General features: G+C 38.8%; 1 protein-coding gene across 1 annotated transcript in view; it reads right to left on the bottom strand.

Moving 5' to 3' along the window:
- Nucleotides 1–20,778, bottom strand: part of LOC139740692 (uncharacterized) — a 30,461-nt gene extending 9,683 nt beyond the window's left edge. Inside the window, exons 1-6 of the mRNA XM_071651261.1 lie at nucleotides 20,421–20,778; nucleotides 9,746–9,916; nucleotides 8,131–8,221; nucleotides 5,709–5,792; nucleotides 4,779–4,880; nucleotides 2,785–2,919 (exon numbers count right to left, since the gene is read on the bottom strand). Coding sequence (XP_071507362.1) covers nucleotides 2,785–2,919; nucleotides 4,779–4,880; nucleotides 5,709–5,792; nucleotides 8,131–8,221; nucleotides 9,746–9,916; nucleotides 20,421–20,641 — 804 coding nt within the window. The 5' untranslated portion in view covers nucleotides 20,642–20,778. The remainder of the gene's footprint in view (nucleotides 1–2,784; nucleotides 2,920–4,778; nucleotides 4,881–5,708; nucleotides 5,793–8,130; nucleotides 8,222–9,745; nucleotides 9,917–20,420) is intronic.
- Between the last annotated feature and the right edge of the window lie 3,252 nt (nucleotides 20,779–24,030).

The following is a 24,030-nucleotide window of genomic DNA, read 5'->3' on the forward strand; positions in this document are numbered from 1 at the left end:
TAAAATATCAAAATATCAATATGAACCATAAATGGTTGAATAAGTGAATATAACAAAATGTAAGGGAACATTTTACGGCTTGCCCATTGAGTATCCACTGAGATATTAAAGATCTCACGTTATCTATGTTTGTGTACTTTCAACTCTTTCTTTATTAAAATCAATACTTAACACCATTGCGGTCTTTTTTTTTTTACAATGTAACTTTTAATGCAATTCAGTTTTATGACTGCAAGACATGAATATCACAATAAAGTACTATCTGACTACTGTATACGCTATAATTTTCGCGTACATAAATTTTCGCGAATTGCCACGGTCACACATTTTCGCGAGTGGTTAAATTCGCGATTGGGGGACCAGAGAAAATATGAAGTGGCAAAGAAAGTGTGAATTTTCAACTTACTAGCAAATAAGAATGATACTAGTTATACACTGCATGAAAAAAAACTTACCAAACTCTGCGAACTAGTAAGTTAGAATTCAACATTTTTGAAGTGGTTAGGTCCATTGCACTAGATTTCTGACGAGTGGTCCCTTAGATTTCTGACGAGTGGTCCCCTTGCGATAATGGATTAGCTCTCTACAGTATTCGTAAGTAGACATGGACGTGCTATATGTGACCATGCATCACAAAACGAACAAAAAGACACACCCCTTGATTTCACGTGAGGACTCAAAAAAGGTGAAACGGGTCAACCAAGTCGATATTTAGTTTTTCATATTTTCTTAAAGAGCTACCCTTCTTCTACATTATTCTTAAGTTTGGGATCATAAAATGAATGGGAAGGTGCATTGTCAGTAGTTTTTCTACAACCTATGTTTTGTAGAGTATTGAGATCAGGTATGTCTTAGAGGACCCTTTTCATTTCTTGATAACTCTTTGCAAACTCTTCACTTTCAAGTTTGATAACTTTTGAAGGGATAACGCTACTGCTTGAAAGTTGACATCAATCATGGACAGAATGTGTTGATAGAGCATGCTCAATTTCAATTTGATCTGATAATCCCTACATTGTTGTTTCTCCAGTGGTTTACATCCTGTTTTTGTCCCATTCATCACACAGCCAGCACGGTTTGGTAAAGATTAAGCGCTTGAATAGACACATATAGACCCTTTACTTCAGAGCCTCTTTTCTCAGTTCACACTTTTCCAGAGTGTGCGCTTTCTTTCCAATATTTAGAGAGGTTAGGAGAGTCCATTTGAATTGAGTTATACATCATTTTAAAGCTTAGAGTCTGCTCTTGCAGAATATGTCCTTAACTAAAAATCCATGTCTGGCGACTTTTTGTTTGTTTTGTGGTGCAGGGTCACATATGTACGTAAACAAGCTTAGCCAGTATGGTCTGTTCGGTAGGCCGTGACATGGTATACTAGTACTGAAATGTTCGTATCATCAAGGCAAGGGATTCATTTTTGAAGGTAATATTTTCGCGTGTTGTTAATTTCGCGAATAGCTCCCGACTCGCGAAATTCGCGAAAATAAAACCCCCGCGAAATATATAGTGTATACAGTACCTGTCTATCAATGGAGCGATGAGGGCAAGCTCTTTGGTAATGAAGAGAATGAGGTAATATTTCACAAGAAAAAGCAAACAAACATCTTGAGCAATTCATATACCATGCACCGTCAACTGTAATACATCTACCATCTCAAACGTTAAAATAAAACACACACTGAAAACTGTATTTATGATGATAATGGCTGACTAGGAATAGGTATGAATCACTAAATACTGTAAAGCGAGAAATGTTCGCAGCATGAAATTTTCGTGAATTGGAGCCGACAGCCGTTCTCCCGGCATGAAATTTTTGCAAAATGCCCCTGGCATTTGAAACATACGCTGTATATGGTGAATATTTCACAAGGTCCTCATTTTCGCAAATTTGCAAGTCGGGTGCTATTCGCGAATAAAGACATGCAAAAAATATGGACTCTGATCCCGACACGAATGTGACTTGCGTGCATTAATTTTTCCATTTTACTGTACTCCATGATCACAAATTTAACCACTTGCAAAACCACTGGAAAGTCCCAATTCGCGAATAATTAGACTTGCTAAATAAATATGACATATACAGTAGTGTAGACAGGAACTTTCACATGCATTCTACATTCACAAATCTTGACTCTTGCAAAAATTCACAGAATTGAATGCACACAAACATTTCTGGTTTTACCGCATTATGCAAATTTTGCAGAATACCCTCAAATGCTACAATGGCAAAAATCCCAAAATACTCTGACATTTTGTGGGTTACCTGAGAATTCCTAGACAAAAAAAAAGAAGAAAAGACAGATGGTTTCATAAGACTGAGTATGCAGTGACTATCAATCACTAAATATAATGGACAATGTGTCCAAAAGTGTTCTTGCAAAGCCTGGAGTGTGATAGGCCTACATATTATTCTATCACGGTTTACCTGTTTACACTATATTTCCCAATACAAATGCAAAAAAGCAATCAGGTGCATTTATAAAGCAAAGTTAGCCCTCACTGAAATTAATGCAAACACACACATACAGATGTACACACACATCCAAGTGTGTTTGTTTTTTATGTATACATTGTACAGAGATATACTTAACAGATACATATGAAAAGTGAAGCTTCTGATACATGTAAAATCTATTTCCTTGGATTGCCATATACATGTACAATTTGCAAGATTTGTGTTTTCCAGCCTAGTTCGGCCACTGTACCATTCCTATTTACACTGATCACGCTACATGAGTGACTTTTCAAACCCTCCCAGGTGTGTGAACATTGCCTCTGTCTTACTGGTTTGTGGAAGCTTTGGAGACCAATCGCAGGATCCCAGGGTCTCTTCAGCAGGAGTGACAGGGCCTCTGAGCTCGTGGTGTTCCCCCGGCCGGTGGTGGATGGGTGTATCATCTTGTCGATCAGAGCTGGTACCTGCATTGAGCGGAATGGAGTTTAATAAAGAATACATGGAATGTATGCTTAAAGGGCAATTCCAGAACATCTAAAATGAAAGCCTGAAAAGCAAGGGCAAAATTTGATAAGCACAATGGTAAAAAGTTGAGCAAAATTGAAGAGAAATTACAAAAGTTATGAAATTATACAGTTTTGCTAATTTTCATGGAAAAATTTTTTTTCTTGAACAGTCAACATGAATGTACAAATGAGTGATATCATCACCTCATAACATGCCATACAGTTTGTACGCAAAATCTTGAAATTTCCAGTCTTTTTGTTCAAGTGCAAGTATGCCCCGGTCTCAAATCCTGATATATGAGCATAGTCATTATTCGGAAATAACTCAGCCAGGAATAACATTATGTTACACCCTCCAGAGCGCACAGACACAACAATAATAATATTTATTACCTCCGCCAAGGGAGGAGGTTATGTTTACGTTACCGTTGGTTTGTGTGTTTGTGTGTTTGTCCTTGTGCAAAATAACTCAAAAAGTAGTGAACGGATTTGGATGAAACTTGCAGGAAAGGTTTAGAATGATAAAAGTAACAGATGATCAAATTTTGGTAGTGATCCGAGATTTTTTTTTTTTTTTTTTTTTTTTTTTTTTTTTTTTTTTGGGGGGGGGGAATTTATGAAGGATTTTTTATATTTTGGCAGGTAGGGTCAATTAACTTGGGAGTTCAGGCTGCAGTATTTGAGGTTCTACTAGGGTGAGGCGCACCGTGCAGCTGAGGGTTTATGACGTAACAAAGGTTTCTAAATTCGGAAATCGGGCGACTTTCAGCACACAATCCTTTAAGTATGTATAGAAATCACTGAAATCCCTATGGAAGAACAAGATTAGTGGTGGAAATGAGCTGCATACTTGGTGGAGGTCTCCGCTCTCAGAGTGCTTCTCTAGTTTATTAATTATTATCATTATCTTTTTTTTAACAGGATCAATCGCAAAATATGAGGTGATGATATCATCTGCTCACTCATTTGCATATTTGTATCAACTGTTCAAGAACTGTTTGGGAAAAATTTGCAAAACTTCACTATTTCATAACTTCCCTAATCTCAATCCTATTCTGTTTTACTTTTCATTGCTGTGCTTATGAAATCTTTGAAGTCTTTCAGACTAACTTCTAACAGGTCCGTAATTGCCATTTCATTCCCCCTCTTACCTACACAGGGAGAAGACAAAGAGTGAACATGGACGTCTCTTAATTGCATCAATCAGTTTGTTCTCTTCCAGTCTCGGGACAGATTACCCCACACAGTATCATATGACTGATTTTTGTTCATACCAAAATCATCATCTTATCAAGCTACTTGTCATCTACATGATTGATATACAATACACAATGGCCACATTAAAGCCACGGTATATGTACAGTGTAGCTTTGATTGGGTTGGAGATTGAGGTTTTAACATTTTGCAAGATAATTACAAACCACACATATGAAAAATTATAGAGCATACCATTCTTAGAGGAATTAACAGTTTATCTGGTGAAAACACCCTCAATCCCCATCTAAACCAAAATTGTATATTCCTTTAATCATCAGTGGTATAATCATCAACATTATGATTTATTCCACTTTTCACCATTATTATCATTACTGACATCACATTCATTGCCAGTCTCATCACCATTTTAGGAAGGTCTTCATTATGTTCTATATGAATCATTCAAAATCATATTCATGATTTGATGTTGTTTGAAATGCCAGTATTAAACATATCTCTCAAGATGGACACCCTACAACAAATTAAATTTAATCTTTGTGTGTGTAAAAAGTACACATGGTTAGAATTGTGTAAGATTTATTACAGTTATTAAGACTGACCTTTGATTTCAAGCTCTGTAGGACATCAAGATATATGGCCAGCAGAGAAGAGCTAAGGTTGGCTACCAGTACACCATGCAACCACTGGGTCAACTTGGGGTCCTGTGTGCAAAAGCAATGTTGTCATTGTCATTTATGCAAACAAGTTTATGGGCATGCAATGTACATTGTATTCAATGGTGAGTGCATATTGAAAAAGGTGCAGCAGTTGATTCATTTCAGGTGACACTACCATCAAAACACAAGCTTTTTATAGTGAGTTTGTTATACCAGATCAGTCATTATAATAATTTATGTAAAAACATCGAAGGGCCTGGTCACATCCTACATTCTTTAACCCCCAGTTGTATTATACTGTATACGCCACGTATTTTTTGAATTTCTTTCTGAATTGGGTGCTATTCGTGAATTTAAGAACATGCAAAAAACAACACAATATGTGACATGCATGCACACAAGTTCATGTACATGTACAGGTACCCAGCACACAGTACATGAACAAGGTGTGTGATAATACTAAACTCTGTGACTGTGAATTTATCCGCTCACTAACTTTTAAAATTGTTGGGAAGTCAGTCTTGTAAAAAAAACAAAACAAAAACAAAACAAAACAACAACAACAACAACAAAACAACAATTAACAACAACAACCACAACAAACAAACAATAGCAACACCTTGCTAACTATGGCTTATAGAGTATCTACATGTATGCTTTGTTTATAGAATTCTTTTTTTCTCAAGTATGGTCTGTGTACAGGCTTACAACATGTTCTCCATTTCTCACTGCCACAGCAAGGGCAGTGATGAAATATCAGTCACATGACATACATAGAGAAATGTCCAGTCTGTATGTTTAGGGGACAAAAAAGAAAAAGCCAATGCCTGCTACAATTGCACATCATGAAGCAACAGAAACATAACAACTTACCCATCCTACTGATGCCAGCGTACGCCTTACCAGCTTTGCACATTTGTCTACGTGTATTCTTCTCTTGACTGGCTCGTTGGTTAACTGTAATTGAAAAAAAAAACAACAAACAGTTTGTTACTAGAGCTTAAAAAACAGAGAAAAAAAAATACACAGCCAATGAATTGGATTCACCTCACTACAGTTCAGATTTCTCTATCAAAAGTACTTAATCAATCAAATCTACATTGTAAAACTACGTAGGCATTTTCATGTCTGATTCAACTTCTCAACTTCTTGATCTTCTCCATGGTGCATTACTGGAATATGTATCCCAACCCCCCCCCCCCCCCCCCCCCCCACATGCATGCATTTTAAGTGTACAGTGTACAAACCATGGATATGTGATATCTCAAAGAGAGCATAAGAGGTATGAAGTCCAAAAATTTTACACATCGTACTAGGTCCATTAATCTTTAACTACATGTACACATCTGTAACTGCTACAAGCAACACTATGACTAGCTTTTGTGATAAGATATGGCAGAATCTACCTGTACCTGGATGAGAAAGATCAAGGATTTACTTTTGGTGTACATTGTACAATCAAAATCATGTTTACACAGTATTCTGATCAAATACTGCCCTTTGATGTGATCTCAAAACAGCTATTTCAGTCATATGTTAAAGCATTGCTATGGCAACCAAAAAACAAACAAACAAACAAACAAACAATTGACACTTTTTAATAAACAATACATAAATTATATGACACTTTTTCTGTAAAGGAAGCAATTACAGCACAGACCAATGTGTGTTTCATCATGTCAGCTAAGAACTGGAGAAAGTTTGCTCCACAAACTTTACATTGCAATGGACCAATCAAAGGGCCTTTTGTAGGTGAGTGTAGTTTATCCCAATATGAAAACGCTGCACAGTGACAGGGGAATTTACAAATATGCAACACCAGTTGAATCATCCCACAAAGCAACATACTCTTTGATGGTCATGAATGAGAGACAGATCACAAAAGGAAATGTGGACACTTTTCCCAGAAGAACGGACACAAACTGTGAATAAACAGGGAATTCCCCTGCACTAAGGTAAAAATTGCACCACTACCACAACAGCAGTTCTGTTTCCAGGGTGACCAATAACCACAAACACACACACAAAGTTTACCACAAACAATTGTAATTCTCCTGCAGAACAAATGTGCTTTACAATTGTATTTGAATGCTTGACCAGTTGCTTGAAATCCTGAAAGTTGAGATCTCATTTGTTTTATCACCTTTCCCATAAAATTGTGCGTAAAATAAGATAAACCAACGTTCAAACATTCTCATTTATGCAAGGTCCCCAAGTACATGTACTTTGTAAGTGCTTGCCATACACTTAGCACACATTTGCACTTGTCAGCTGTAGGCACTTCTTGCACACACTGGTATTCATATCTGATATCTGTACTTGCATAAAGTGTGAATATCAACTTTCTTATTTCTACGTACACGTACATCAACAACTGACACTGCAAATTCACCTGTAATTCTTCTTTGCACTTTGCATTTCTACACAACATATCACATTGCTGTCCACTTGGACAAAACTTTAACAAAAAAAATGACTTTCACAGTTGTCAAGTCATCAAAAGAAATGTCTCCCAGTTTTTTTCCCCTTTTTTTAGCTTCCACCTTCATAATATGACCATTGGACATTCCTCTCTGAAGTTCTGTGTACAAAATGACATTTTGGCCAAAATTCAACAACCTCTGACACGAACATGGAGAGGATTTGCCCTTAATCTCCTCAGCACATCTACTCCTTCTAGTATAAAGTAGCAAATATGGGCCAAATATCAAGAAAACCTACTACACAGCTTCTTACATATCATGAAAACAGGATGTGTGGCATGTGGCTGACAAGCCCTAGACAGAGCCTCTAGCATCCTTCCTGAGCGGTGACATAGAAAAAAAAAGGGAAAAGGAAGAAGGAAGTTTTCCTTCCTTACTTCACAACTTGAAAGTTACCGAATACGGGCAGTCAATAATTTCTTTTGAAAATCAATACTAACAGTAGGTATAGTCTCTACGGCTATTGAACCACAGCCACAAAGTACACTGGTGGTAAATGCAGAATGAATGGAAACATGAAGGGGCTGTTTACACATGTATATGATTGTTGGCCTAGTGGTTAAGTGTCGTGTTCTGAATGGCAGCCTCCATGATAGCAGCTTGAGACATTTGCAACACTACGATTTATTTTGTACTTTGTACCTTTTCCTTCACTGCTCTGACTGTGACTTATTTACTCACTAAGATTCTCACAACACTCCAAGACTTTAACAAATTACCCTTCGTTAAACCTTCATTTAAGATATTAATTGGGGATTTTGATAGTGACATGCTCTTGCAGTCTACAGCGTACATGTAAAAGTGAAACATACCCCTTCATGAGCCAGCCTTGCTAGTCGATTTGCCTGGAAGTGCTTCAGGATCTTGTTGAAAAGCTTGGTTTGCTGAGTCGTCCATCCAGCCCTGAAGTAAAGGCAAAGTAAAGGCAAACAGTCCGAACATGAAGGGTGATTAACCCGTTGAGGATGGACTGATTTTCAATAGACACTTGGTCAAGTGTACTCACAACTCGTCCTCAATGGGTTTAAGTGATGATGATAACAAAATATGCCAGCATGATCGTTATGTCTGGTAGGCAACAGTCGAATGACACCATTCAGAAAAGTTTTCAAGCTCATTACAATCTTCAAAAGAAGCTTAAAATTTCTACTTCGTAAGAAATCAGTGTGCTATTGTCATTATTGATCAAATATTTATACTTGCGAACAAATGAACTTTATTTTGTTTTCGTATTAACTAACCTTCAGAATAGCAAACCTTTTTTTTTTTCATTTTCAAACAAAACAAACCTTCAGAATGACAAACCTTCATTCATTTCAAGATTAGCAAACCTTTTGAATAACAATCCTACAAATATTCTGTTTTCAGATTAATGAACCTTCGGAATAACAAACCTATTTTATTTTCGGACTAATGAACCTTTGGAATAATGAACTCAAACCAATTTTTCAGTACAGTCCAATCTCTCCTATCTGGCATCCCTTTAAATTTGTATCTGGTTCTCTCTATTATCCGAATGCTATCTCACCATGATTAATTTTGTTTTGCTTGTTTTTTTCTATCTTTTTTTAGCTAATAACTATGGGGAAAGGGGGGATTCCAAACTCAGACAAAGTCCTGCACAAACTCAAATGAATTACATAATATTCCCAAAATATCACATTCACATCAATTTTTTGTCTACGTAACATGCATTCAGATATTCACTACCCCCAAATCACAGCAAGAACATGGACAGAAATCTTTTCATTAAAATCAGGGTACAGTACAGGAGACTGTTCACAGAGCAAATTATCTGAAAATTCAGAACGCAGACCAGCTGATGAGGATGTGTCATTTTCATCAAAATTGATACATGTACATGAGTGTAGCTACCATTGGGTAGGCAGCTGCATGTACAGTATTAAACATTGAGTCTCCCATATCTGGCAAATCCCTTATCTGGATGAGGGCCAGTCCCGACATGTCTGGATAAGGGTGCGTTCGAGCACTCTAAAGCGAACCAAAGCGTACCTTACCGAACTGTGCCAAATTTGAAGTGTTCGAGCGCTCCGTCGAGAAAGCATACCTCATGAGTTATTTCTAGAAAAGGTCACGCATTTTGTAGCAAGAATGTCATCCACCTGGCGCTTGAACTACTTACAGCTGTCCCGAACAAAGAGAATGATGTCTCTGCATAGTGACGTAAAGCGCATGATATCCGCATGCTTTACAGCCAACTTTTAGTACGCTTTTGGAGCACATCGGGAAGTGGTCCACTTTTAGCTTGGTACAGTACGGTACGGTACACTTTAGGAGCGGTCGAGCGCTCCTCTGGCGCAGGTACGGTACGGTACGTTTCGCTTTAGGAAAGCGCTCGAACGCACCCTAAGAGAGGTCAGGCTGTAGGCTGTGGTTCTCATCCAATGATGCGGCACTCTATCTCACCTTGACAATTTGTCCTCCCAGTCCTCATCACTGCGAATGTCGTCCGGGTCTGTACGGGCAAAGTTCACGTAGCGCTCACACTCGTTCATGACAGACTGGGCCTTAGCGAGGTCGTAGGGCATCGGCTGGATGGGGGCGACATCGACTACATCTATCTCGGCATCGGGCTCTCTGCAGTGTATGGAGACAAAGGGACATTCATAGAAAAGGTGTAAGGAAGTCAAAAAGACTTTCATTATCAATACAGTAAAAGTGCTTTGTTTATGAGTGGGAAGTGCACATGCACATAGTACAGTGTACACTTATACACGTATGTACATTGATCGTAATGATGCCGTGATACCTGTAGTAATCCCTCACAATATCAGAATGTTCCACAATTTCAGATCTCTATCTACTTCATGTGGTAGTACATGTAACAACTCAGCATACTTTCCTGCATTAAAGGTACAGTGTATAGTACATCTCATATGCCTGCAGAAACTGTCAATTTGTGCTCTAAATAGACAGATCTATGCATATTCAAGAAATGTGTGTATAATGCTGTGATAATACAATTTCAGTTGGATAACACAGAAAATGCAAAATATCAGCCAAAAAGGTACACCAACAGTATTGAAATCGCAGAGCATATCCAATCATGGTTGTGACATGATGTTTTATAGTTCGCTTTAATACAGATTGGGTCATACCAGCATTCATTGATCTTCTACAGCTGTATGCGAGATTTAATCCCATCAAGTTGCTGGGAAATACACTGTACTACTATCATAATAATATTAGTGTATTTCAATTGTTATATCTGTTGTAAATTTGTAATTGTACATTTACTCAACGAGTATGCAGCATTTGTAGGATCAGTTGCCTACGTACTGTCATAGAAAGGAAGGCTGCACGCTGGCACTGGTCCCACTGTCCAGACCAGTAAAAAATCACTGCAGGACCAGTAACTTTTTCAGGAATAGACCAGTAAATATGGGGAAAAACTGGGTACCTAATGATCCGATGGACATGGTTAGTGTGCAGTCCTGCTACAAGCCCAGTAATGTGTATGGCCGGAGTGTGCGTCTACACAGAAATCAATGACCATACTGTAGGACCTACATGTACAGGTATGTAGTAATGGCATTCAGCATTTCATAACGGCTTGGAGTGCAGTAATTTGATGCAGTCTGCTCAATTATCCAAGCATTATCAACGCTCTTTATGGTATGTACAGTACTCTATTCACTTCACGTGAAGCTGCTCCTTTCAAACTATTCAATCGCTGCTTGAAATCCATATCCAGTGAACAAAAGATATGCTTGACTGGCTCTGTAATGTTTGATTAGCTGTCTTGCAGAATGCCACCATGCTTCAAGTAACGCATGTATACTGTAAAAGTGGATATTTTCGCGCGACTAATTTTTCACGCTTGGCCATGTAAGAAGATTTTCGCGTGTTTTTAATTCCGCGGAATCACGACATCAACAACTGGAACATATGGCACGCAAATATATTCGCGTGTTTTCATTTTCGCGCTAGCTTGCAGTTGCACGAAATGTGTGAAAATTTCCACTTTTACAGTAAGACAATGAATACTGTACAAGGTTTCTTGATCTGCACATTGTGTACTGTGTACATTAATGTACATGTAGGGCATGTACATCATGCATGTAGGGCCTACATGTACATGTACTAGGCCCTACAGCGTATCACAGTTGCTCTAAACTCCTCTACACATGTACAGTGTATGCACAACATGCATCCATAATAGTGTAATTCCAAAATAGCAAGCCATATTCGCTTGCAATAAAAGGGCAGCACAATAAGATGCACTCTGATTTTGGTGGCTACCCAAAAAAAAAAAAAAAAAAATCAAGCCAAGAAGCCCAGGGGTCTATTAATTGTTCACCGGAGTATCTGAATATTGTGAGTTCACCTCCCCAGCATTCTTGCAGGCTATCCGAATACATTAGTCCATGGGCCAAGAGCCGAAAAATGGGTTGTTGGTACCACCCGAGGTGGCAAAACCTTTTTGGTGTCATTTTGTTTTTCGGACATAGATACGCTTATCAAGCTATGATAGCATTTCCAAATGAGTAGCTTAGTCATAATAAATGAATTTTTAACCAATTTGGTCTCGTTTTTATATCCCTATACTTCTGAATCGAAACTAACCGCTATACAAATACGAGCACTGCCTTCTGTATGTCCACAGGTGTTCTGTTGTAAACGCGGTGCGCTTAGTCTTTATTCAAGGCAGCGAAGGGAATATCCAAAGGGTTATGATGTCCACAGCTGTCACGCGGTGCGCTTAGTCTTTATCTAGAACAATGTACCGTTATCATATCTAAAGTTCCTAATAAAAGGGATTATCTATACTGTTTTTATACCACCCTCTCAACAAATACATCAGTTTTAAACAAAAATAACTCTGTTCATTTACAACATTATTGATCATAATGTATTGTAGTGTACCGGTACATTGTTTTTGCATAATCTTTCATTGTTGGATGGAAATAAAGCGACATTGGCGTGGTATTAGCGTTTTCAACGTAGCGTTTTCACCGGAAAATGATAAATAATTGAAAAAGACGCTAAAATTCACGAGAAATTGTTTTTTTGTTGTTGTTGTTTTTAGATAAAGGGATATACACTGTATCATAAGCTTTGGATATTCCCTTCGCCGTCTTGAATATTAGACTAAGCGCTGTGGACATCATAACCCTTGGATATTCCCTTCGCTGCCTTGAATAAAGACTAAGCGCACCTTTTTTTACAACAGAACACCTGTGAACATACAGAAGACAGTGCTCTTCTTTGTATAGCGGTTGGTCTAGATTCAGAAGTACAGGGATATAACAACGAAACCAAATTGGTTTAAAATTCATTTACTATGACTAAGCTACTCATTTGGAAGTGCTATCATAGCTTGATAAGCATATCTATGCCCGACAAACAAAATGACACCAAAAAGGTATTGCCACCTCAGATGGTACCAATATCTGGCCTGGCCCATGGACTACATGGTACAATGTACCTATTGGGGGGGGGGGGGGGGGGGGGGGGGTGTTACAGCCTTCACACACTGGTAATAATATCTGCATGGATGCCATACATAAATGGTGCAGGATGCAAAATGCCATGCACAAAGTTTGTTTGTCTGTGTTGTGAAATGTGCAAATATAAATGTCTTGTGAGAAAACACCCCCCAAAAATAGGGGAATCCCTGCTTTTAGAAGGTACTGTACGTGTAAGCTTTCTGGTACAATGGATTGCTTTCAACCCTAAAGGGCTAATGTCACCCCCCGTTTCACACGATAAATCTGCCATGCAAAAAAGGCCTCATCATGAGGCTTCTTGATTTTTTTTTTTTCAAGTCTTGCCCAATTTTTTTAGACCAAATTTTTTATGCCCAGGCATACTGTTACGACCATTTGAACTGCATGTCATCCCCAAGTAATGGGCATTTTAAGTTATCTGTGTACATTTCCTATGGAAAAACAATGCTCTGTCATAAAACTCATAAAAACTGATTTTCCCATTATTATAATTTTGACTGATAAATTTTATGCTAATTATAGCACAATGGTGGTCACTGATAATTTCCAATAAAAAAGCAAAGAAAAACAAAAGTCAATAAACAAAGATCTAGAATACATGGAAGTTTTTATGATGTACAATTGTGGAATACAAATTGTATGTATACAGACACTCAGACACTCATTGCATTTAATTATTAATGTTTATTCAAACAAGCTAACTAAAAAATTAGATGTTAGGATCTTAAGATCCTACTCAATAATTCAGGAATTTACTGAATGATTCAGTTGGTTGTATTCAAACAGTTGTACCAACCAATGAAATTGCTCCATACATGTACACCCATTAGCTGTCGGAGTGAATAATGCTCCATACATGTACACCCATTAGCTGTCGGAGTGAATCATGTACAAATGCAGCCTGACCTTCTTTTTGGCGTAATGGCTCTCATTTACGGCTCGACTAGTAGTCTAATGTACTGATGCTCTGCTTGCTCCTGTTGCACTAACTACAATGAGACTTTGACAAAGGCTACATGTAATTTCACAGCAACAAACAACAGTCATATTGGCTACAATGTACAGCACATTGTATGTATACTGATCAAAGTCTACCAAATGCTGAATTAAGCAGTTTGGAGTTTACAGTGCAATAAATTCTTCTCTTTTTTTTTCTGCTGTATATTTGCACTTCGGCTCTGTGGCATTCGAAATACAAATTGTTGCATAGACAGTAAACACTGCAGGGGCGGATCCAGAAATTATGTAAAGGGGAGGTGCCTTAACAAAATTAACAGGGGTGCATGCCCCCCCCCCCCCCCATTTTTTTAAATTTCTTTTGTTTTCACTAAGAATAAAGAGGGGGTGTGCGTCAGTTGCGTTCCCCTCTGGATCGCCTCTGCACTGTGTATCAAATCCTGAGCTATCAGATATCGGAAGAAAGACAGAAAAAAAAGAAGAAATATTCATTCCAAACAATTAACATTTGCATCAGATATGTGACAAACATAAATCAGATCTTCAATCAAAACATCATAATAGCAAAAAAACAAACTAACCTTTCTCTACCATCAATCAAATCAACTACATGACATTGTATTTGCACAATTGTGTACCTTAAGTTTTAAAGTTTTAAGACTCAGAATTAGTCATATAGCAGATCCAAGTTTGACATGAAATGCTGTTCCAGGTTACCTCTGAGGTACCAAAACTGGTATGGATTTTACAATGTACATGTATACAATGCACACACTACTCCTGTGACTTTGCTCTTAAAAAAAGAAAAAGAAAAAGAAAAGTTCCTGTATGGTAGCATTGATGAGACATGTTCATTGTTACAGACCAGTAAATGCACACACAGATTTTGTTCTTATTGCCAAATATTCTTCAAATTCATAACATTTGTAGAACCTGAGTACATTCTGAAGGAGAGTCTGAGAATACTCATGCAGCTCAGAGCTGATCAGATTTGTTTTTGACAGAGTGACTAAGACCCCGTTTACAGTGCGAGGCTCGCCGCGGCCGTGTCCAGCCCCGCTTCAGTGTAAACGCGCAAAAGGCCAAATGCGAGGCCAAAATTGGCCTCACATTTGGCCTCGCTCTAGAGGTGGTCTCGGCCGTGGCCGAGCTGCGGCCGAGCCCTGCCTTTTCTTGGTGTAAACGCAAACTGGGCCAAATGCGCGGCCAATTGCACGGCCAGTTTTAGTCTGGCTTCAAAACCCTCTGCCTCTATCTTTCGCTATTCAGGATATTAACCCCCTCAACGTCGAAAACTAGTATAGTTTATAAGGTGGTTTTGTCCTGCAAAGGATTCTTTCCTTCGGCAAAGGCCTTTGCCCGAATGGTGACTTCGTCGCCACGGAATTCATTTGGCAAAGGGTCTGAAAACCAGACAATACCAAATTGCATTTGTTTACAAGCAGAGCGCCACTACGACAAAATATTGAAAGGTTTGAATCAAAAGCGCGGCCGAGCCCAGCAGTGTAAACGGACAAAATTGCGGGGCTCGGCCGCGCAATTGAGGCCGGGCTCAGCCGCGGCCGAGCCTGGCCCCGCACTGTAAAACAGGGTCCAAGAAAACTACGATTCATGATACTGAGATTTGAAACAAAGCACATTTTAGAGTTGAAAGACATTTAACTCACAAGTTTATAGAACATCTAGCCAAAAGTTGTGCTCAGAAACAGTTCTTCATTGTTTTGTCAATTTCTCAGAATATGTATTTTTTTTTTTGCCTTCTGTCCTTTTTTTTTTTTGCAAAATTTGTCGCACACACTTTTTCCAGCTTGTCTACATTAGAATTGATTAATTTTAATGATTAAAAGTTGAAATAATCTCATTTATATCAATTTAACAAAAAACACAATTTGCATTGGATTTGCACACAATATCACAAATTTGAGCTGTCATTGGGCTGACATGCATGTACATGTTCAAAACATGTAACTTCAGCTTTTTCAAAACGGTGTACCCGGGCGTCGTAAATTTGGTCTCAAAATATGCAGGAGACTTTAAAAATGGCACAGCAAAATCTTTGCACATTGCGGAGTCATCACATGAAATGTCAAGGGGGGTGGGATCAATTTGACTGCCCCCCCCCCCCCCCATTAAGATAAGGTTTAGGGATCCAATCTCATACAATGTACATACTTTTTTGTATGTATGTTAATGAGGAATTGCCCTTTCAGAAAGAAAAATTCGTAATCACATAAACAATTGACTAGGTTGACCCATTCACCCATGTTGAGTCTTCATGTAAACTGAGGTCATGTGAATTTTTGTTGGTTTTGTGATGCACAGTCACTGATATAATTACGACAAGCTTTGGATTAAGGAGTTTTCCTCTCTACATGTACATACAGGTTTGTACGTACCTTGTATATGTACATATACAGCTTCATGGTGCTTAATAGAAGCTCAGATGTCTTCAGGTAAATGCTGTAGGAAGTACAGTAGTACGTAAATCAATGGTGGATCCAGGTGGGGGTGCACCAGGCACACGCCCCCCTTTACTTTACAGTGTATGTAATAACAAAAGAAATAAAAAGAGAAAAATGCGGGGGGGGGGGGGGGGGGGGGCGTGCACCCCTTTAATTTTGTAAAGGTGCCCCTCTTTACAGAATTCCTGGATCCGCCCCTGCTAATACACTGTACACGTACAAAAACAGCACACCGTATGGTACTATGTTATTAATGCTCCACAAACAAGTTCTTTATGTACGTAGTAAATTCTGTCACTGATTATCACTGAGATTCCCCACAATGACATCACTTGGGAAAGGGGGAAAACCCATTCAGTGACCCATTTCTGAACCCTACCCACTCCCCGCAGACTTGTTTGAAGGAGACTTCTGCATGATTTTCAGACTTTAACATTTGAACAACTACTGTATAACTTGGTTATTCTGGGTACACTTACAGAGTTTCGTAATGCATCAGATACATGTAGTGATTTGGATGAGGAAAAAGAAAGTTTTCAAAATCTATTATAACACATCACAATGAAGAAGGATGATGACAAAGCAGATTCAGCATAAAAATGCATGAGAGGGGGCTTGAGGAAGCAGAACAAAAGAATGGAACAGGTGAATTGTTAAGCACTGCAAGCGGTATTGTAATGGAATTACATTGTACATTGTTACATTTCTGAAATACGTGAGCCTCTATGTCATCATCCTTGTTTAGTGTACATGCACTTTGTTTGGGGTTTTCCAGAGTATTGGTTTCTCTGCTTAAGGACCAAATCTATACACGTAGTGCTCTGTCAATTTACACTCTGTAAGGTGTGAAATTGTACAAATCATCTGGACAATTTCCCCTTTAATGCACACTCGGGGCTTTGCACCAGTGCACATGTACATGTACATGTACTTGTACAACTTGCACATTGTGTACTGTATACAATGTGTTCACAAATAGAATATAATTCCACCACAGGGCCCATGATGAACAGTACATGTAGTGTACTTAACTTGCTACATGTATTTACAGTATAATAACCCATTGAGGACGGGCTGATTTTGCTACAACAAGCACAGAGAAGCCAAGTTCAAAAAACTTTTATGAGTGAGAATTTTATGACTCGGCGTCTCGGCGCTCGCGCGCATGCGCATGCGAATGAGGAGGGTGTCCCCCTCCCATGGTAGGGAGCTTTTTAAAATTATTAGCTCTTAATGATGCGATCTGGTGCATACTTAAGTGACTATTTTTTACTAATTTTGAAAGGCAAAAGGGAAATATACAATTGTACCTTCAATTGCAACTATCACTTTAATCTTTTGAGCTATGCTCCTTATTTTTGGCCCAAATTGCAGACTTCACCAGATGCATGAGAAAAATGGGTGCCATGCGTGAGATCGTGAGATAGACCCTAAATGCTTGAGTCTCACGCAGAATGCGTGAGACTTGGTAGCTCTGCAAGCATTTCCCATAAACACTTGCCTGAGTATACTTGGGACTCGTCCTCGACGGGTAATATGCAGTGCATAGGCGCTTGCATTATCACAACTCCACATTGTGAGAGTGAAAGAAAGGAAGGAAAGATGTCCACTCACTACCGGTACATCAGGCTAATGCAATGTGCATGTACATGTTGTGTGTAACGCTTTTCTGTGTTCAACATAAACAAGATTCACATCATTACAGCTGATATCATGCTATTAAACGCTATATCGTCGCTGGGGCGACGAGACCTCGTATGATCTACAAAATGTCAAATGTTCAGGAGAGCCAAAAAACATGGCGGCCAAAGCACTGTGGCAAATGGGATAGCCTTTCCTTTGACATGCCGTGGTGGCTTCATTTTCGGAGTAAGACAGTTGGGATTTGGACAGGACATCGCTTAACCCATTATTTGCCCATTAATCCAAATAAGTCATTTTCACCAAAATTGCAGATACAAGGTCTTGTCAACCCAGCGACGATACATACTTGTAAACTCATACATTAAAGCTTACTGCACATAACTTTCCACAGCAAAAATTTGGGCCCATTGCCCATATTTTGTTATAAAGGACAAGTCCACCTTCATAGACATGTGGATTGAGTGAATGCAGCAATATTAGTAGAACACATCAGTACGAGTTTGAGGAAAATCGGACAATCCTTTTTAAAGTTATTAATTTTTTGAGTTTCTGCTTGGTCACTGCTGAATGAGAAGACTATTACAGCTTGTGATGACACATGTGTACATTAACAACACAAAGAAAATATAAAGAAAATTCAGCATATTTTCACTTTTCTTGCAGAATAAAAAAACGCTTGCCTTGCCTCTTTCAGAAGGCAAGGGGGAATAATATTACATCAGGGACAAGTCGAGGAATTGTGCACTTTTTCCAAAAAATACAATTAGGTAAAATTCTCTTTATACTTGTATTTCCCTTTATCGTTCGATGCATGTGACATCATAAACGGTAGTAGTCTTCTCATTCGGCAGTGACTGTGCAGATACTTTAAAAATTCATAACTTTTAAATGGATTGTCCAATTTCCCCCAAACTTTCACTGATGTGCTACTAATATTGCTGCATTCACTCAATCCACATGATGTGATATGGTGAAGGTGGACTTGTCCTTTAAATATTTAACAAACTCTATATGCAAAATATTAGCGAAGTTTTTATTTTTGCAAATTTTGTGAGTCAGGTGCTATTTGCATATTACGCGAAAATATTGACTATGATCCTGACATACATGCGACCTGCACACATATATTTCTCCATTCAGTACTGTACTCCATGATCATGAATTTAACTAGTCACAAAATAGTTGGGAAGTCTGTTTCTCAAATAAATTAGACCAACTATTAACCCATTGAAGACGAGTCTCGAGAATACTCATGCAGGTGTCTAGGGGAAATGAGTGTTATTGCAAAATCAGTCCATCCTCAATGGGTCAAATATGGCATACACAGTAAATATCACAGGTCTGACAGTGAAACCCCCCCCCCCCATCCTGACCTGATGGAGAGGCACAAACCCTCAAAAGAGTGTTCAAATTCATCTGTGCTATTTTTATTCTTTCCCTTTAAGAGGCAAAAGCTGGGGGGGGGGGGGGCTAGACATCAGCCCCCCCCCCCCTCCCCATTCCATAGTCCCTCCAGGTTTCCCCTAAATCTCCAGTGTACATATTAAAGTCATTGAAATAAAAGTTAAGCTACAGGTACTTGTATTGTCTTCACATACCCTACAATGTACAACCAATCAAGTCAAGGGAAAGTTGTTACAGAAGTTATCATCTTGTACCTCTAAATTTCACTACACAGAGTATCCTTTATTGGAGAAGATTATACATAACTGTTCAATTCATCTACTTTGCAAAATTGAAATCAGAAAGAGATGTCGTATCTGAAAACATGCATAGTTCTCCTCCAAAATCTGTACATTGTATATTGCTAATTACTCAGTAATAAGTTCAGCAATCACGAAGCCTTTGTAAATTTTGCAATCAAACCAAACGATCAAATATGAATGAGACGGGGATGAAATGTGAGAACTATATAAATTCATTCATCTATTTATTTCTGCTCCATCTTATAAAACACTAACAATAAAAAGTAAGAAAATAAGATAAAAGCATGCAGCACAAAAACAGAGAAAGGATATTCTGGGAATTGAAGGCATATTGGCATATTTTGTAGAACATGTTTATTATGGCGTATGGTACACAGGCAGCTTTTTGATTCTCAATATCCATCAATTAACCAGATTCTGTTATCTGGATGTGGACTGGCTGACATTTTTAATGTTTTCATGTAATTTTCAGTGTCAAATCTCACTCAAAACAAGCAGGGAGTGAAACAGACTCACGAAAATGGACATAACACAATCAACACTTTGCTTTCAAAGCAGAGATTATAGAGATTTGTAGTTACATGTAACAGCCAGTATCTGAGACACCTTTATCAGCAGTGTTATGGTAAATGCGGACAGCTGCTAGGTATCAAGGGAGCAATTATTGTTCCCTTTATTATTATAATACTGGCACTTGTTTAAAGCCTGTTGCTCTGTCACAATGGTATTAGAGCATATCTCTCTTATCCGGCCAAATTGCTTAAAATACGAATATAAATCTGGATACCCGCCGGGCTTGACATGGCCGGTTAATCAAGGTCAACTGTATGAGAAGAGGCAAAAAGTGGCAGGCACTACTCACACATGGTTACGCTTTGAAGGCTGCAGACGCAAAGCTTTGGGGACAAACAGCATGCGGGCTGGCTTGGCATGGCTGGCGTTGGGATGCGAGTTCCAGGCCCTGGAGTACGAATGGTCCAGCATGACCAGGTCCGACTCCCGATAGTCCCCGCAGAGCTGGGAGAGAAAAGATGAACACAGCCTGGAGCGGAGTCCATGGTCCGGCGTAGAAGACTCGGACATTCTGGCAAGATTGTCTCATCAGACACACTGTACCTGACTTTGTAACCTGAGCAAAAAATAAAAACATTGCACCAATAAAAGCACATTTAGACTGAAGATACTCCACCATTGAATTGACCTCACATTGTGATATACTCTGTCATTGCAGGTCTACATTTGCTGAACACAATGTACAGTTGCATTGATTGCTTTTAGGCAAACTACTAAACTTCCAGCCCTAATACGATATTTAGTGTAGATACACACACATAAATTTCAGAGACTCCAACTCTCCCGCTGAAAGGCCATTTTGCAAAATTTCCCCTTCTCCCGCTTGAGATTTAACTTTCTTACTTACTGCCATCGCATGTTGAAAAATAAGCCTTAGATAGCACGAGAGCATGTAGAACCCTACAGCTCTCAGGGCCCTTAAGCAGGCCCTTGACCCTGGCCGCAAAGAACTTTGCGCTTCATGCTTGTGATGCACACATCAACTTAGCATCTCCCATTTGCTAGGGGTTTCAGGCTGGAGAATCTCTAGATCAAAAGGTGCTTGGGTTGGAGTCTCTGACATTTAAAAGCAACATACACAATGCAAGCTGGGGACAAAATGATACCACAACAGTGTACTGAACAGGGGCGGATTCAGAAATGCCGTTATGGGGAGGGGCCTTTACAAAATAAAAGGGGGGTGGGTGCATGCACCCCCATTTGTCTTCTTTTTATTTCTTTTGTTTTAACCAAAAATAAAGAGGGAGCGCGCGCCTGGTGTGCCCCCACTGGATCTGCCTCTGCTGAAGCCTACAATATAGGCCTACCTAGATGACAAAGTCTCCTTCTAAAGGACACCTGAAACTCACTATACAGTACATTGTACATTCAATACATGTGTATAAAACTGTAACATGAAGAAAACTGTACACAATTAAGTGAAAAAAAAAAAAAACTCACAATAATACAAAGTAGAACTACAACTTGTACTGTACATGTCTGCATTGCCATCGGAAATTCCCACACATGTACTATGCACATATGTAAATGTACATGGTCCATATCTGCTCACACAGCAAATCAGCAGACCGAGACCTGTGTGACCTCTCACAAATATCGACTACAATGTACATTGTAGTAGCAATGTTGAACGTGCAGTAGCATGCAGTCCCCAACATCTGATGTACAAATGTACTACTATTGTACGGTGTATGTACATGTATGTCTACAACCTAATACTGAAGCATATCTTGCTACATTTGTAGCATACATGTACTTTTGTAATGCACTGCATTGGACAACCGTACACTGTACAATGTACATACAAATTGTATGCGTGGAAAGATACTGTAGATCAATGGCAGTACATCCATTGTATGGATCTGGACTAGAGTAGCGGACCCAGTTTGCGGCAGGTTAAGGCCTTTTCAAGGGTATTTAGCAGTATTCTGGTAAAACGGACAACAGAAATTGAATATATATATATATTTTTTTTATTTTTTTTTTATTGGAAGAGGTAACAACGGCCTCTTGATACTGCATAACAATTTTGTATGGTGGACAATTACCCTAGTCATAATAATCAATTTTATGCAGAAAATTTGCAACCACCAAGAGGACCCGGTTTGCGGCAGGGGGTCCAGTTTGCAGCACCCCACACAAATATGTCCCCTGATTTCTTCAAACATAAAAATTTTGCAAAAACAAAATATTTTTTGATAGTCCAACTACAGTATTGTAGTTTCAGCTTGTTAGAACACTTTATTTGGATTCATTATCTCGATCCTTCACAAATTCATAGTTTTTCAAGATCGCATGTATTTCATCAATTTCCACCCATTTTGAAATACAAAATAGCGCTACAGTGTATGTGTGTAAATCCCATAGGGGTGCCGCAAACCGGACCCATCCCCGACATTTTGGTCACTGTTGCAATCCTCAAAACTGACAAAGGAAATGAATTCTAGAATATACACACAGTTTCCATGCGATACACAAGGAATCCTTACCATGCCAGGCCTCTTTTGATAGTAAGATTTTGTATAAAGATACAAACAAGGGATGATGGTGGTTGTCTAGCAACAGAACAGAATCTTAATGATTTGTTAAGAAAGTCATGCTATTTTAAAAACAGAGTGACACAGACGGTTTAAATTAGAATTATTAAGGCCATCATCCGAGTTATTTCATGATTCTGGATATCAAAATAAAGCTCTTCAGTTGCTCTTCAAGTAAAACAATTTAGAAAAATAAAACCCTTCTACTTTTGAAGATATGGTTAGATATTCCTAGGGGTGCCACAAACTGGACCCCTGCAGCAAACTGGTGCCCCGACTCTAGGCAGTTGTAGAAAATCTTAGCAAATCTAGGTAATATTGCCTTATAGTAGACTTGTACCTCCCCAAAACAGCAAAACAGATGTGTGCAGGAAAACACAGAAATGTTTTGAGGAGGGGGGCTGAACAGAGCTGATATGTAAGCTTAATCTAGGGGCTAGCACTTCCACTAGCATTAGCACTGTACTTGAAAACACCCTATATACCCTACTGATGAAACTAGCCAGCCACTCATACTGTGACTGTGATGTATTGTCAGTGATGCCTGATGGGTTTGTATTTACATACATGTAGCTTATGTTCCTCTTCTTCTTTCAGCTCCATTGTACTTGTAAGTTGTATTTGCAGGTTGTATTTGTATTTCATGTGTAACACTGTGACTATTAAACAGGTTAGTGACAAGACAGAAAAAAAAAAAAAAAACACACCCCACATTCAAACGTAAAAACTTGCCAAGACCATTTATAATCATATGGCACGGGTATTAAAAGACTGAGACAAGCAGTGACATTAGAAGTGAAATCTAGAGCTACATGTATAGTATACACTGTGACTTGTAAGTATAATAAATTTACTGTATCTACATGTTGTACTAGTAGTATGTAACGTTAGTCGTAGACGTAGGCCCGTAATTTTGGTACAGCTGTATTTAGGATTGTTAAATTACACGACATTTGTGCCACATTTCAAGGTCATTACAAGTCACCAAATCCTGTGATCTGTGAATCACAGTATCTCACTTTTTCTTTAAGCAGAACGTGCATGTTTATACAGCTACCCCTGCCCGGCTCCCTACTCACACAGATCTTATAATATCACATGTAAAAGTTTAGACCACTGCTCATTATGCTGCGTGCACCAAGCAAAAAAAGGAATTCCCACACAGATGTGTATGCATGGGACAACAATAACGGGTTTTTATAGAGTAAGTGCACCGGTTTGCGGCCGCTTAAGGGTTTTTCCACTCTGAAATGCAAACGTGCAGATTGCTCTAATCCAGGTTATATCATAGAGATTGACCACTTACCAATACACCATATTGTCACCATTGCAAGACCAATGTCCATCCCGTTGGTCAAAAAA

This window comes from Diadema antillarum, unplaced genomic scaffold, assembly GCF_040938485.1.
Source record: "Diadema antillarum isolate AM-2024a unplaced genomic scaffold, OU_Dant_1.0 seq00000872_RagTag, whole genome shotgun sequence".
NCBI lineage: Eukaryota > Metazoa > Echinodermata > Echinoidea > Diadematoida > Diadematidae > Diadema > Diadema antillarum.